This window comes from Vombatus ursinus, unplaced genomic scaffold (genome assembly GCF_900497805.2).
Source record: "Vombatus ursinus unplaced genomic scaffold, bare-nosed wombat genome assembly UNPS02014841.1, whole genome shotgun sequence".
Lineage (NCBI taxonomy): Eukaryota > Metazoa > Chordata > Mammalia > Diprotodontia > Vombatidae > Vombatus > Vombatus ursinus.
In genome coordinates, this window is record NW_020954619.1 from 3,580,540 (window position 1) to 3,598,071 (window position 17,532).

Sequence of the window (17,532 nt, forward strand, 5' to 3'; positions counted from 1 at the left end):
TGTACTAGCTCTTTTTGTAGTAGCAAAGAATTCAGAACTACAGGGTTCCAATCACTTATAGAATGGTTGAACAAATTATGGCATATGAATGTTATAGAATACTGTTGTGCCATAAGAAATGATTAATGAGGTAATTTCAGTGAAACTTAGGAAGACTTATGTGAACTGATGCAGAGTTAAGTGCCAGACACTATACTAAACATTGTGGGTACAAAGAAAGGCACAAAACAATCTCTGCTCTTAAGGAGCTCAAGAAACTGTGTACCAACAAGACATATGCACAGGATAAACTAGAGGTAATCAGTAAAAGAAAGGCAGAAAATTTAAGGGGCATTAGGAAAAGCTTTCTGCAGAAGGCTAGATATTTATATAAGTGTTTGAAAAGAATAAACCAAATATATACCCTCTGTGCCAGAAAATAAATAAATGTCTTAGGCAGTAAAAAGATTCTCACGAACATTATTATATTTACATTTGTATGTGTGTTCAATTGTGTAATACTGATTTTAATATTTGTTTTCTTTTATAGTTTCCAAATAAGATAGTGGCTCAGGTAGCTTGTGATATCCTTCAGTTGCTCGTGTCCTATTGGGAAAAGCTTCAAAAGTATGATAACTCTCTGCCACGGAAAATTACTGAAGTAGGTCTGCTTTTTGTAGTGTTAAAATATAACCATTTACTTTTTATATTATATATTGTACCACTCAAGGTGTACAAACTAATGGGGAGAAAAGGATCAAATAATTTTCACAGATGGAAGATTCATGGATGGCCTAGTCCAACCCATAAAAGAGAAAGAATTCCCTCTACAACATGCATCAATAGTAGTCATCCATACTTTGCCTGAAGACTTTGAGAGAGGGAGCCTGATGTCTCCTGGGGCAGTCCTTTCCACTTTTGTATGGCATAAGTCAATCAACAAGCTTATATGTGTGTATACATATGTGTGTGTGTATATATATAATAAGATAATTAAAATTTATTAGATCCTAACTCAATTTGATTCTAATTAGTAATTAAGGAAGTAGTCAGTGGTGGAAGGCAGTAGCAGTGCTAGTAAAATTTGAAAGACATAACTAAAACAAATACATCTTTTGTAAATACATCCTTATACTCACTGAAAGAAGTTTAGATAATGACAGCAAAGAATAAGCAGCTGATTGGATGCCTCAACTTGAGAAGATGCCTTATTGTCCAAAGGATATAGAGTTTCATTTTTTCCTTGATTACTCTTTGGAAAAAAATTTCCTGCTATAAATTTGGTTACTTCGTTATAATAGGATTAATTGAGAAATATGGATTTTTCAAACTGGGAAGGACCACAATAACTATTTAGTCCAACCCACTATTGACAAATAATTTTTTCTACAACATATAAAAGTGGTCATGCAGCCTTTTGTTGGTGACTTTTAATGATCTTGAGAGAGCCCATTCCACTTTTGTAGAGCTCTAATTGTTAGCAAGATTTTCTTTATATCTACCTAAATGTGCCTTTTCACACCTTTCCCCATTGCATCTAGTTCTGCTCTGTGCAACCTAGCAGAACAAGTCTAATCACTGTTCCAGGTGACAAATCTTAAAATGCTTAACAAATAATTATCATGTCCCCTCAGATCTTTTCCTTTACTCATTAAACATTTCCATAGGTCCTTCACTCTTGACTGCCCTCCTCTGAACAATCCCCAATTAATAATGTCCTGCCTAAAATGTGATTCTCAGAATTCAACCCAATACTCCAGATGCTCTCTGACCAGGGTAGGTTAGAGCAGAATAATTACCTCTTTGTCCCTCGAAGCTGTATAATACAGTTTAATATTGCATTAACTTTCTTGCCTCTCAGCACATTGTTCAATCAGTTTGAGTTTGTAGTTCAGTAAACCTTTCATATGTTTTTCAGGCAAACTTTTATCCAGACATGTATCTCCTTATCTTGTTTTTATAAAAATCCAATTGAAAGACTATATTTATTCCAATTAAATTTTACTTTGTTCAGTTTGACCAGATACCTGCCAAGATCTTTTTAGATGCTATAACTCAATGTGTTAGCTATCATTCCTAGCTGTTTATTGTCTACAGACTTGATATATCTTCAATATGTGCCATTAATCAAGTCACTGATAAAAATGTTAAACTCCATGGTGATATTAATAATTAGTGGGTAGAAATGCACAGTACATTAGGACTAGCTACATTCAAGGGTACTTAATCTGCATAAATATCCTCTATTTAGAGGTCCATCCTCTATTAAATACACTCTATCAAATATCAAATACCCATTCCCATCAGGTACCTGGTAGCTAACAGCAACTCCAGAATTTGTTGGTTCCTGGTAATTGCTACATGATGCAATGTACTAGGGAAATTCAATATGTATGGAAATGCTATCCCTAGATATCTAATACTGATTTTCTGTCAGTGTGGGAATGCATGATAAAAGAAGAAAAAAAAAGTCTGAGGGCTGGACTGTAGGAAAATTACATATACTCTTTTGTCTGAGACAAGTTTCAATTACGAGTTTATTGGGCATGTCTGGAGTTGGAAGCCAAAAGGAAGCTGCAGCTTAAAGAGTGAGTTGCTTTGAGTATTAAAAAGAAAAAAATATTAGGTTCTGGTGATAATTTTTCAAGAGTGATAGCAGATAAAAGAAAAAGCATTTCATGATATTGTGTAAGTTTAAACTTCTTTTTCATTAGTGTTACAAGGTTGGAGGCAGAAGTTAAGAAGAGGATACACTTAGCGGAACGGATTACTGCCTTCGCTGTGTTATCCTACATATTTTCTTTTGTTATTTGTCTTTCTTTAAAGAAATGGAGTAGCACTGAAGCTGACTGAGCATAGATCCACGTTCTACATATGCTGTTACCTATTCTCATGATTATATGCATTCCCTAAATTCCTTCCTTGCTTGTATAACTTTCTTCCAGTGGAAGTAAGTTTGGCAGGAATTTAAGCAATTAGGTTTTGTTGTGAAGATGTCTTTTAACCTTTAATTCTAAATTGTCACTCTGGTTTGCAGATCCTTGTGGCCACGATTGCATTTCTTTTACCAAGTGCTGAGTACTCTTCAGTAGAAACAGATAAAAAGGTAGGTGATACTAATATATCTGTAAATGATTTTCTGCAGCCAGATACAAATACGTCATTATTTATGGTGAAGTGTGACAAGAAATGTGTCATAAATAATTGCCTATTTCTTCCTACAGTTTATTGTTTCTCTTTTACTCTGCTTATTGGATTGGTGCATGGCATTGCCAATGAAAACCCTGATGCATCAAGTGTCTACTGTTCTGGAAGATCAGCATTCATCTAGAGCTCCCTTGCTAGATTACATTTATAGGGTGAGTTGATGATTTTCTTTGGCTCTTCCGATTGCTCTCAGGGACATAACATAAAATCTCCTATGCCTCGAATACTCTCTATCCTCATCTTTGCACCCGAGCTTCCAAGTCCCAGCTAAAATCCTACCTTCTAGAACCTAATCTCTCTTGATTGTAGTTATGTCCCTCTGTTAGTTATTTCTGATTTATCCTGTATTTAGCTTACTTGTGCATAGTTGTTTATATGTTGTCTCCTCCATTAGATTGTGAGCTCCTTGAGGTCAGGGACTGTCTTTTGCCTCTCTTTGTATCCGCAGTGCTTAGCAAAATGTCTAATACATACTAGGCACTTAATAAATGTTAATTGACTGACTGACTGGCTATTGAAATACTCATTTTAGTTGATGTGTTTTAAGGACAGGATAAAAAATATTGAAATAATTTCTTACTTAAATGTTTGAAAATTAAATTAGAAAGAGATTAATTAAATTAGAATTTCATTAATCTCCTATTGTTCCTGTGGTTATAATGCACATAAACTTACATCTTTGATACAAACTAAATTAACTGAATGAAGCAATACTATACATTGCTTTAAGTAAACAAGTATTTATTAAATCCTTATGTACAAGGCACTATCCAAGTACTCAATTGTTATTTCTCTAAAATAATATTTTGCTTGCAAGGATAGCTTTAGTAACATGACTGATTTCTTTTTTGGGTAGAGTTGGCCTTGATACCAGTTTATTTTTATTGGATAGATTTTCTTTCATTTTAACTAATAATAATGACTTTTCAATGATAGTAAATGAATTACATATGCTAATAAGTGTTGCTTTAACAGCATTACACTGCCTTCTTGGCTATACTTTACCCATTGCTGTTCTTATGATTTTAGTTTGTTGCAGAATTCTCTGTCCATCCTCTCCAAAGAATAGAGATAGCACATCATCATTAGTCTTATAATGAACTATTTTAGATTTGAATATCTTAATTACTATATTTAAATTTACACTGTTTCTTTAGCATCTTTTAAAGTGTTATATATCTTTATTAAAACTTTATTCAAAAAAATTTACTTCACTTATTTTTCTTATTTTAGAATTTGAAAAAGGAAATATCAAAACTATACATTCCTACCCAGTACTCAAAATGATTTTTTGTATGTGGTGTTTGTATGTACAAAAGCACAAAAAAAAAGAATTGCTTTAATTATTCCTATTTTCTAAGTAATACTTGATGTTCAGGGCATTTAATCATGTGTTGATAAGAAGATTAATCCATTTTTTCTATTTTAGATTAGGATCTTTTTAGTTTCTGCCACTTTTCTTGGTGTTATCAAATATGTATATACTGGCTCACAATGGATATCATTCTGTTTCTTGGACTGTAACTGAACTAGAAAGGCTTATGATCTTTTTTTTATCTCCTTTAGTTTAACTTTGATAATACTCAACTCCATTTACAATTCATAGATAATTTCTTTGTTTACGCAGAGCTGTTCCCTCTCAATAATCACATTCTGCTCTTATTCCCATCTTGTAGGCAAAGACTTAGGAATCTTTTTGCTCAAGAATGTGTTTTTGGTGCCACAGTAGGATAACTTGCCATTTAATTTTGTTTTCTTTTGATCTTTCTATAATTGTCACAAGATAATTTCACAAGTATAAAAATTAGGGCTTTCTAATTGTTATAAAGTAGGTTGCCTATCTGGTGACCTTTTAATCTGTTTGTTTGTTTTTTTTTATTATATTTGTAATCCCACTTTCTATTATATTTTTATAGGTTTTGCACTGTTGTGTTTCTGGCTCAAGCACATATACCCAACAAAGTCACTACACATTGACTCTGGCTGACCTTTCATCTTCTGATTATGATCCTTTTTTGCCACTGGCAAATGTCCGGAATTCTGAACCTGTACAGTACCATTCCTCAACAGAACTGGGGAACCTACTTACTGTTGCTGAAGGTGAGGAACTCCCCATTTGCAGGGACTTATTATATTATCAGTTGTGGTGGGGAAGATTAGCAAAAGCAGAGACTTTTCTTTTTACTGTTTGTCTACATCAAAATTGGATCAGAATCTTACTCTGTTGCTTATTTCTACCAGTGTTGCAAGAGTTTAGGAAATTTCATGCTTAGGGAATGCATTTATCAATAGAGAGGAGAGCTTTGAGTACTTGATTTTGCTTTTCCTCAATCTGGCTACCTTCTGCACATGGAGCCTTTTGTGTTCCTTCCCCTTTGCTTTTTTACTCTTTCCCATATACCGCTGTGTTTTTCAATTCATACGTACTATGCAGGAGAGGGATAGGAACTAGATCTGTGATTTCACTGTTTAAGGAACTCCTTGTTGAGAAACTCTCTCTCCCAATATAGGCTGGCACCTTCTCTGCAACTTAGTCTTATAGAACTCCCTAGAGCACTGAGAATTTAATTTGTCTAGAGTCACACAACCAGAATGTGTCAGAGGAAGGACTTGAAACATTTTCTCCAGGCTCCAAACCTGGCTTTCTACCCACTACAACATGCTTCCCCTCATAGGGAATAAAAGGTGTTGAATTGGAGGTATAAAAATAACTCTTTGATTCAGGAAGCATTTACTAAGCAACAGGCACTATGCCAACCTAGGGATACAAATACAACAACCAAAACAGTCACTGCCCTCAAGGAACTTATTTTCTACATGGTGAAAACACGTGCCCAGAAAAGAAAATAATATATGCAAAATAATTTCTGTGGAGGAGATGGTAGGAGTATTTGGAAGTATCAAGCAAAGTGTTTTAGAGATGACACGAGCTGAACTTTGAATGGAGAGAAGGATTCCAAGAGGTACTGGTGGATCAAAGTGAACAGCTTAGACAAAGGTGCAGAGGGGGGAAATGGTATCATATATGTGGACAAACAATAAGGAGGCCTTTTTGAATATAGAGTGTATGAGGGGGAATAATGAATACTTAGGCTAGAAAAAGTGTAACCAGATTATGAAGGACTTTAAGTGCCAAATAAGAGTTTAATTTTGAAGGTATTTGGGAGCCACTCAGGAAACTGCTTGATCAGAGAAGGGACGTGATCAGAACTGTGTTATAGAAATATTACTTTGGCATTATTATTATTGTTAATTTGGCAGCTATGTAGATTAGAGAGAAGATACTAGAGGTAGAGACACTAATTAGGAGGCTATTGCAATAGTCTCAGCAAGAAATGATGAGGTCCTATGCTAGGATAAAATTCATGTGAGTAGAGAAATGGAAAAGGATACAAGAACCATGAATTCAATGTGGAGATTTGATTTGCATTGAACACCTTTTTGCTTGTTAGCAAAATTTACCATTATAATGTGGTCTTTGAAACTCAAGTTTATGAACCTCACTGAAGGAAGCAAGAATCTCCCTTTAAACCCAGACTAACTCAATTTTTCCTCAAAATATTTATCCGCCCTTTAATGTGAGCTAAAATTTACCCAGTCACTAAATATAATATTATGAATAATCACATTTGTACAGTCCAGTGAAGAAAATTACTCAATATTTTTTAGGGGCCACCCTGAAATTTGATATTTTAAAAGCAGGATAAGCAATCCTAATGGGCCTAAGCCAGGTCAATGAAAGGTGCTCCTTCACACATAACTCCATTATTCTGTAATATGTCTCTGACTTACAAATGAGTCCTTTTTCTATATTTAGTTGTTTTGAATCTAACTTCTTTTGCATCTCCTTGTTTAGCTCCTCTCTCTACTCCTTCTCCCTTTGATTTCTTTTTTGGAGTTGTATTGCATCAGTCTGCTTTCATTTCTCACTCCACCACTTATGCATTCTCTCAAATGTTCTCAATAAGATCAGTATGGTATTCGCTTTCCCACTGTGGCAGAATCCATGGTACTTGATCTGTATGTGCTGAAACAGATTTTCCTTCTGATTCTTCACTTTCTTTCCCCCTCGTTCATTCTTTTTCACCTCACCCAGTGCAGCTAATCATTACCAATACCACTGCAGATAAATGCATCTGACCCAAATAGTATCTTGTGATTTTTCTTCTCCTAGCTTCATTAGAATTTGGGGAAAGCTAGGTTCTCTTTACATCCAGTGACACTGCCTCTTTTCTCTTCTTGGCATAAGACATTCCATCTCCTGACTTTATGCATTTTCACCATCTATTTCCCATGCCTGGAATTTTCTCCCTCTCTGCCTCCTGGCTTCCCTGTTTTACTTCAATTCTCAGCTAAAATCCCATCTTCTACAAGAAACCTTTATTGATTGATCCTACTTAATGCTAGTGCCTTTACTCCGAAATTATCTCCAATTACCCCTGTACATACATAGAAATGTATATGTTGTTTTACACATCAGAATGTGAACTTCTCAATGGCAGGAAATAGTTTTTGCCTTTTTCTTTTTAATCCCCAGTACTCACCACAGTATCTGGCATACAATAATCACTCAATAAATGCTTCTGAGTGATTTAAAAACTACCTCCAATTTCTAGGAATTCTCTGAGTCTTTCAAAATGTGGTACAAATACTAACAATAATTAGCAAACTTCAAATAACTCCCTACAATTATCTTTTTTTTTTTAATTTTCTTTTAAAACTTTTTTTAGCTAACAAAAATCACTTTTTCGGGGCAGCTAGGTGGTGCAGTGAATAGAGCTAGAGCTCTGGCCTTGGAGTCAGGAGGACCTGAGTTCAAATCCAGCCTCAGACACTTAACATTTAACTAGCTGTGTTACTTAACCCTGCTTGCCTCACTCTGCCCCCAAAAAACCCACTTTTTCTGTCTTCCATCCCATCATTCAAAAAAAAAATCACTTTTTTCTCTCTCCCATCCCACCATTCAAAAAAAAAAAAAAGGACAAAGGCAAACCTTTGTAACTAACCTTTGTAATGTGCATAGTGAAATCAAATTCTCTTACTGGTCATATCCCATTTTAAAACTCTTTCCTCACAAACATTCTTGAGAGGCAAAAATTGTAAGACTCTTCAGTGTGCAAATGAAACAAGTGAGCCTCAGAGCAGTGACTGTACCAAATGTCCATATCTAGTGAGTGTTGTACTCAGGATTTAGAAGCAGGCTTTCTGATTTATAATGCAAAGACCTCATAATTTTATCAGATGGTTACTATATTTTTTCATAATTGTATGTACTTTAACCATATCCAGTACCTAGAACAACGCGTAACATGTAACACTTACTTACAGACTCCTTTTTGGTTAATTTGCAATGACTAACCATTCTCAGACTAATCAAGGAAGGCAGAGATTATGACTTACTTAAAAATTGAGTCTTTTGTAGAACCTAACATCATCTACTATGTAGTAGGCATGAACAAATATTTGTAGAGTTTAATAACTTGTATCTTTCTAATGAATCCTGTTTTTGTTTTTACTTTTCCCTTTTATTGATCACCCTCTGCTTTCTTGTTCATTGTAGGTGCTCTTTTCTGGACCTATCCTATATTGTTATCTGTAACTGCGAGTAGAATTCCAAGGATGGTAGACACACTATTATTTTGCACAAGTGTGAAATAGTTTATTTCTACCACCATTCTAAATTATGTCCAACATATTGTTGACCTTTTTTGTTGAAGTTGGTGCATTCAATCCATGTGCTTAAAGTAACAGTCTATAATGACACCTAAATCTTTTTTTTCAAAGTTTTATCTATTGGCTTAGAAGTCTTTTAGAAATATTGTTTAATTTCTTTTTTCCCATATTGTTTGCATTGCAATTTGTCATTTTTTCTTCCCATTTACACAAATTTATGAGATCTGTCTTTAATCTGTCCCTTAGCTTGGCATTAAGTTACCTGGAAGAGCTTAGTGCCATCTGAAAACCAGGAGATATTTGTCTTAACACAGTTCTTTGATACTAGAAAGAATTTTTGCCTTAGAATTAAACAAAAAAAGCCTTTTTACTGTTATCCTAGCTGAACAGAAAAGCTAGAAACATTAAAATCTGGTGTTGTACACAGATACTTCTTGCTGAGTGGGTACATTCTGTTAAAAGCAGAGAGATAAAAATAGGTATGAGATAGTTTTGTCATTTTATGTAGTACAAAATGTTTCTTATGTTTGGTGTGTGTTAATCTCAATTCTCCCTCTCCTCCCAGCCTCTCACCATAGCTATTTCCAGCTATTTTTTTAAATGCAAGAACTTATTTGTGACCTGTTAATTTTGACATACTTAAGGAACATTAATTATCACTTTTTTAAATTATTGATTACCACTGACTTTACAGTTGATCAATAAATATTTCTTAAGCATCTCTATTTGCCAGGCATTTTGCTGTGTGATGAGCATACAAAGAAAGGCAAAAAATAGTCCCTGCTCCTGAGGATCTTATAGACTACTGGGGGAGACAACATTTCAACAACTGTACAAATAAGATATATACAGGATAAATTGAATATTATGAACAGAGGGAAGAACACTAGCATTAACAAGTATCAGGAAAGCTTCTTGTAGAAGATCAGATCGTAGGACTTGAATGAAGCCAGGAGGCAGAAAAGTGGAGGGAGAGTGTTCCACACTGGGGGTAAGGGGAAGAACAGCAGCGAAAATTCCCATATTCTTGAGATAGATTGTCTTGTTTGAGGAACAGCAAAGAGGTCAGTGCTACTGTATCACAGAGTGTATGGGGGAGAGTAAGGTGAAGACCAGAAGGGTAAGAGGGGCTCAGGTTGTTGAGGGCTTTAAATGCCAAGCAGAGGACAGTTATAAAGGAACTTAAAAGAGAACAGGAATAAAATGGTCATCTATGAAAGAATTATGTTTATTGATTTTAGTAATAGGGCTTGCTACAGTTATAGTATTTCATACTCCCTCAATACTTGAAATTTTGAATTAGGAACTCCTGTTTCAATAATGTAATTTTTTTTTCAAATTTTGAATCAATAGTAGCTCTTTGAAAATGGGCTTTAAAACTCAAAACTTTGAATAGTTTATTTAAATTTATTTAAAAAATAGGCTTTAAATAAATGCCATTCTCCAATTGATAAATGATCAAAGGATATAAACAGTTTTCAGAAGAAATCAAAGCTATCTATATTCATGGGGGAAAATGCTCTAAATCACTAATAATTAGAGAAAGGCAATTTAAAACAACTCACATCAATCAGAAATGACAAATGCTAGAGGGAATGAGGTAAAATAGGGACACCAATGCAACTTTTGGTAAAGTTGTGAACTGTTCCAACCATTTTGGAGAACAATTTGTAATTGTGCCAAAGAACTATAAAACTGTGCATAACCTTTGACTCAGCAATACCACTACTAAGTCTGTGCCCCAGAGAGATAAAAGGAAAAGAATCCATATGTACAAAAATATTTATAGTAGTTCTTTTTGTGATAGCAAAGTATTAAAAAATGAGGAATCAATTTTCATCAATTGAGGAATGACTGAACAAGATGTGACATATTATTGTGGTGTAATACTATTGTGCTATAAGCAATGATGAGGGAGATAGTTTTCAGAAAAACATGGCAAGGCCTATATTAACTGATTAAAAGTGAAGTGAGAACCAGAAGATCATCGGGCATAGTAACAGCAATATTGTAATGATGATGATTGCAAAAGACTTAGCTGCTCTGATCAATACTGTTATCCAAGACAGTTCCAAAGGACTTGGATGAAAAAAAAAATGCTATCCACTTCCAGAGAGAGAACTGGTGAACTAAGTGCAAATTGAAATGTGATTTTCTCACTTCTTAATTACTTTCCTTCCTTCCTTCCTTCTTTCCCTTCCTCTCTTCCCCCCTCCCTCCTTCCTTCTTTCCTTTCTTTTGCTAAAATGGAAATTTGCATGATTTCAAATGTATGTTATATTGTTTGCCTTCTGAGTGGGTAGAATTGAGGAGAGAATGAGGGGGAGAATCTGATGTTCAAAATGTAAAAAGAAAAGAATGTTAAAAATAAAAGAAGACACACTGTTATTTTAGGAATGAAATTTAACTTAAAACAATTTATTTCATTTTTTTTCATTTACTTAGTGAAAATACTATTGAAATTTGGGACAAATCTCTTTAAAAGCATTTTAGGAGCAGCCTTGAACTAGTTTTCTCCTTAATAATTTCTCTCTGTAGGGGCAGCTAGGTGGCACAGTGGATAGAGCACCGGCCTTGGAGTCAGGAGGACCTGAGTTCAAATCCAGCCTCAGACACTTGACACTTACTAGCTGTGTGACCCCGGGCAAATCACTTAACCCCAACTGCCTCACCAAAAAAAAAAAAATTCTCTTTGTCATATAACTAAATGGCAGTCAATTCAACTGAAGTATGCCAGGGAAGAACAATAATAAATTCACCAGTCTTTCTTCTGCCTCTACTTCAACACTCAAAGCAAAGTGTTAATGTTATACTTTCAAATCTTATCTGAAATGACTATCTTCATCCTGAACTTGCCCCTCTTCCCAATTTCCTCTGTTATTGCTTTTGTTGGTATTCTCACAGTCACCCAGACTCTCAAAGCATTACAGTCATATTTTACTCCTCTCTCCATCACTATCTACCTTCAGTCAGTTGTCAAGCTTTGTTGCTTTTAGTGCTCTCAGTTTCCACTCCCATCACCTAAATTAAGGCTTCTGTAACTTATTCAGGCTAGAATGTCAGTCTCCTATATGCTCTCTTTCTCACTACAAATTGCCCCTCATACCACTGCCAGAGTAATTTTTCTAATGCACAGTTTTTGACCCTTTCAGTTCCATATCTTAGGATCCTACATTGTTTCCCCACTCAGTCAACTTGGGTAACTGCCATTGCCTCGACATTAAGATAAAACTTTTTAGCCTATGTTTAAGTCCCTTTGTGGTCTGGCTCCAACCTGGAAAAGATTCCAGCTTTCTTTTGCTGTTTTCCAATCCCTCCTTGACTCAGCCTAACTCTACTACTAGCCACCCCCTGATCTTATTTTGTGCTGTCTTTCTCTGGGGTTTTTATACTGGCCATTCTTATGATGGACTATTCCCTAAGCATTTTTACTTCTTGTAATCCTTCACTTCCTTCAAAGCCACAGCTCAGGTATATTCTCAATGAAAATGTTTCTGATTCTTTCAGCAAGAATTAATACTTTGATACTTTACTCCTCAGTTCCTCATTCCTCACTGACCTCCTTTAACCCTTCATATATTCTAACTTATAATTTCTAACATAATTGTTTGTGTTGTTTCTCTTTCCCTTTTACCCTGTTGTCGACTCCTTAATGGCAGGAACTGTTTCATTTTTTAGTCTTTCCATTCCTAGCACCTAGTAGAGTCTACTGAACAAAGATTTTGCCTCATAAATTTTTGTTGAATTTGACTGCAAGATATGGTGGGCCAGATAACTCTAGAAACGCTGAAGAAAGGAGTTTTTTTTTTACCTCTTTGGGTAACTAATATTTAAAATAATGTCTTTTACATAGTGGGCTCTAAGTAAGTGATGATAATGAACAAAATGTTTTTCAGTTTGCCTAGAAACGTATCTGCCATTTCTAAGGGAAAATATAATTCAAATTTCAAATACAAATAACCTTTTTATAGGTTGGGGACTGCCTGGATAATCAGAAGTGCAGGTTTGACAGTTCTTTTTTTAAAAATCCACGACAGAATTGAAAATAGGTCTGCCAAAGTTTAAAGAAAAAGCCACAAACAAAATTTGAAATATATTGGTGTTGATTTTAACGATAGGTTTCTGCCATCTCTGATCATTCTTTATTTATTTTTATAGAAAAACGGAGGAGGAGTTTGGAATTAATCCCTCTGACTGCCCGTATGGTGATGACGCACCTAGTAAACCACTTGAGTCACTATCCACTGAGTGGGGGCCCTGCTGTTCTTCACAGCCTTGTTAGTGAAAATCATGACAATGCATACTTTGAGTCACCTGAGCTTTCTTCTGAAGTCTTCAGAAGTCCAAACCTACAGTTGTTTGTATTTAATGACAATACCCTTATGTCTTACCTTCAAATTCCTTCAGAAAGAACAGAAGGGAGGCCTTCAGGTGCCCTTTCTGATGTTAGACTTATTGTGAGAGATATCTCTGGAAAGTATTCTTGGGATAGCAAAATATTATATGGACCTTTGGAAGGCTGCTTTTCACAGAACAAGAGGAATAGTTCTTTTGTGATTTCAGACAGTAGACAGCAGACATTGGAACCTGAGAAAGATTTTTCTCAAACTGAAGAAGTAGATGATGTGCTTGACAAATTACTTGAAAATATTGGCAATGCAAGCCCTGAATGCCTTTTGCCGTCCCAGCTTAACCTGAATGCTCCTTCACCACCCCCATTTGGAATGAGTCATTATCAAGAAAAAGAGATCATCAAAGCAATTTTGTATCAGAATTCCCAAGAAGAGGAATATGTACATAGGTGCAGGTCTGATGTTATAATGAAAGTTCCCAATGAAGAACAGCCAGTTCCTTCTGAGCCACAAGGTCCATTTTATTTCTGTAGATTACTGCTGAATGACTTAGGAATGAATTCTTGGGACAGAAGGTATGAACCCAGTATTTCATTTTATTTTATTTACCTTATTAATATATTGCTTTCTTTTTAACATGACAGTTTTAATTTTGAGATTTTTCTTTAATTATTTTTCACATTTTAAATTTATTTCAGTAGCCACTAGAAAGGTATGAATATTTTTATAAATTTAAAATATTAGCAAAACATAGAGTGCAATCCCAATTCTTGGGCTTAATTCCAGCCAGTGATATGAAAGCAACATCTAGCTTTTTATCAGTTATTTGTTCAGTGTGACTGCAGTTTTCTTTATTTTGGAAGTTATGTAACTTTGATTAATGTTGATTTTTGTATTGCATTGACATTTCATCTAGATCTCATGAAATTACTTTCAGTGTTAGCATTCCTTGCTAGTATGGCTTAGTGAGATTTTATGGAAAGAGCATTGAGTTTGAGATGATCAGTGTTTGAATCCTTATTCAGCAATTTGTCAGCCACCATTTAGGCAGCTTTACCTTAAGCAAATCACTTAACATCTCTGAGCACTGGCTTCCTCATATCTAAAGCAGGCATACTAGTATTTATGCCATCTCCTTTACAGAGGTCATAGAATTTTGAAATTAGAACAAGACCTTAAAAGTCATTTAGTAAAATCCTCCTACATAATGTAAGAAAACAAGGGGATGTTCTACCTTACAAAAGAAGATGTAGAGGAAAATCTTCATTTACTTAAAGGACTTTCATGTAGAGAAGTTTGAACTTATGTTATATAGATACAGGTAGATTTAGGTAGTATTAAGACCAATAGGTAAAAATTATAAAAGGAGTCAAGGTCCACCTCAGTATCAGGGAGAATATTCTAATATTCTTTTCAAAAGATAACCCATTTCTTTTTTTTTTCTTTAAAGTAATGAGCTTGTCATCATTTTGAGTATTTAAGGAGAGGCTAGATGGCCTCTTGTTAGCCATCTTGTAGGCAGAATTGTGCAGATCATATCTGGTATGATGGAAAGAATGTTAGAATTGGAGACAGGAATCTTAGCTCTAATATTTACTACTTATGTGGTCATGGACAAATCACTTGATTTCCCTTGATCCTCAATTCACTCATCTGGTATTGACAGTAATTTCACAAGGTTATTATAAGGAAAGCACTTTGAAAATGTAAATGTACTATGTGCATGTGACTATCATCATTATCATCATCATCATCATCATCATTAACATCATCTAGCCAAAAATGAGCATATCTGAATTATTATTGTTATACAATTTCTTATTAAAGGATCTTTAGAGGTCCTCATGTAGGAATCTCTTCCATCTTGTCCTGTAATTCATTTCTCATGGTTAGAGCTTACTACCTCAAAAGACAATTTTTTTGAACACTTGAATTGTTAACAACTTCCTCTTTATCCAAAAACAAAATTGGACACCCTGTAACTTCTGCCCATTGGTCCTAGTTCTGCTCTGTGGAGATAACTTTGTAAAAAAAGAAAATTACCTGCTTATATATGATTTTTTTCTTAGTGATCCCACTTCTACCCTCACTGATTCATTTTCATAGTGTTCAGAAACCACCCATTCCAAAATTTTGCCAGCCAAGTTATTGATAATAATGATGATGATATCTTCATAGTTAGCAAAACATTTTTGCAAGGATTATCTCATTTGAGTCTTACTAAAACTTTGGGAGGTAGGTTCTTTTTTTAAACCCCAGTTGGAAGCAAAGGAGCCCGAGGCTCAGAGAGATTATGTGTCTTGCCTAGGGTTATATAGCTAACTGTGTAGAGTAGAATTTAAACACGAATCTTCCTGACTCCATATCTAGCATGCCACCCATTATGCCAAGTAGCTAATGTTGAAACTATGTTAAAAAATTAATCTATGCCATCTATCTTTCTTTTTTAAAACAAGAACCTTTTTTTTAATCAGGTAATTCAGATTATCTATACTTGTTCATACCTATCCTTCAGGCATTTAGCACTCCTATCATTCTCCAAAACTTTTCAGAAATTTAAAGAGAAGTACAATGATTATATCCACAAGTCTGTGGTAAAATGGAAAAAAAATTAGATTTGGAATTAAAAGACTTTGGTTCAAATCCCGGTTCTGTTTACTTGGAAAGTCACTTAACATCTCTTAGGCATAAGGTTCTTATGTAAAATGATAGGTTTGGACCATATAATGTCTAAGGTTTCTGCCAGCACTTAACCTGATCCAGTGAACATAGAATCATAATTTTAGAATGATAGTCTAGTCCAATTCTCTCATTATTTTGGAGGAAACTGAGTTAGAGAAGGATGAAATGACATGCTCAAAGATAATACAATTAATTAGTTCTTGGGGTTTTTAGGGACAGTTGAGGGTAAGTGATTTGCCCAGGGTCATACAGCTAGTAAGGGTTTGATGCCAGATTTGAACTCACAGGACTGATGGTCTATCCATTGTGCCACCTCGCAGCCCCCCATATAACTAATTAGTGATAGAGTCAGAAGAAGAAGGTCTTTTGAATTCTTGTTCTTTGTTCCTTCTATTATACCACATTGACTTAAGACCCTTTTTACTACCTTTCTCCCCCTTTCCTAGGTCCTGATCCCTACCACTCAGATGGCTGATATATATTCTGGATCCAGTTGTCTTGACTGCCTAGACTCTGGATCTATATGTTCTAACATGTATGTTTTGACTTCAATTTGCCTACCAGTTTCTGACCATTTCCTGACATTTCCTTGCAGTACCTGGATAATCCTACCTCAGACTGCTCACATGGTTTCAAATGACTGATTTACCCAGTTCTACAGGGCCAACTGTGCTCTGACCTCATTGACCCTTCCTGGATATGTCCATGCTCTGCTTTCCCATTTGTGTCTTCTCTCTTTGTTATTTCTTACCTACTGACTTCTACTTCTCTTGTGCAGTCTCCTTAGATTGTTATTTTTTAATCCTTGATCTGTGTGCTATTTTGAACACTAGATAAAACTGACTTTTTCCCAGTTAATAAGGAAAGATAAAGATATAAAAAGCAATCTTTATTTAGCAGATTAGACTCCAGCTGATATTAAAATTAGTGATTACCTGTCTGCTAATTTTGAAATTTAATTTAGAAAAAATCTTACATCAATATCACTTTTACTTTTCTCACCTTTTATCCTCACCAATTGTTCTCTACCATATTTCTGTATTCACTAAGGTTCTATACCAGTGGCTCATCATAGTGTGGAGGCTACCCTTATTTCTCAAATAATATCTGATAGTGGACTACAAGCTCTGTCAGATCCTAATAGCCTACCAAAGATTCAAGTTCAAATGTCAAGATTCTGGTCTATTGATTGGTAATGTGCATTGTGCAAGCACCATTCTAACTAGCGTCAGAGAGGTTATTAGCTGTCATGTAAATTCAAGGCGGTGATTTTTTTTTAGCAGAGCAGTTCTCTGAGATTATCGGTTAAGTTGCCGGGAAGTTACCTTTGATGTCAGTGGAGGGAGTTTTCATACTGATGAGTGCCTGAAGTATTGCAGGATATTGTGTCTGTATATTTAACACGCCGTGTGCCAGTCTGTCCTGTCTTCTTTTAGCTCTCTTTCTTTTGCTGTAGTCTGGTCATGAGTCCTAATTCTCCCTGTTGCCAATTTTTGACCTGAAGGAAATTCATCTTCTGTATATCATGTTTCTGTCATTACATACGCACAGACAGAAACATATGTTTAAAATGCCTTCATTTAATGTTTGCCACCACTGATATCAGCTTTTTTTTGCTGAAAAGCCAGGTGATGTAATA

General features: G+C 35.1%; 1 protein-coding gene across 3 annotated transcripts in view; it reads left to right on the top strand.

Annotated features, from left to right (window-relative positions):
- RALGAPA2 (Ral GTPase activating protein catalytic alpha subunit 2) overlaps nucleotides 1-17,532 on the top strand; it is a 407,209-nt gene that overhangs the window by 214,858 nt on the left and 174,819 nt on the right. For all 3 annotated transcript variants that reach the window (XR_003567134.1, XM_027840277.1, XM_027840278.1), the window contains exons 28-32: nucleotides 530-640; nucleotides 3,017-3,085; nucleotides 3,204-3,338; nucleotides 5,103-5,286; nucleotides 13,018-13,786. Coding sequence is in view for 2 of the 3 variants with exons in the window: in XM_027840277.1 (XP_027696078.1) it covers nucleotides 530-640; nucleotides 3,017-3,085; nucleotides 3,204-3,338; nucleotides 5,103-5,286; nucleotides 13,018-13,786 (1,268 nt within the window). In the remaining variant the exon portion in view is untranslated. The remainder of the gene's footprint in view (nucleotides 1-529; nucleotides 641-3,016; nucleotides 3,086-3,203; nucleotides 3,339-5,102; nucleotides 5,287-13,017; nucleotides 13,787-17,532) is intronic.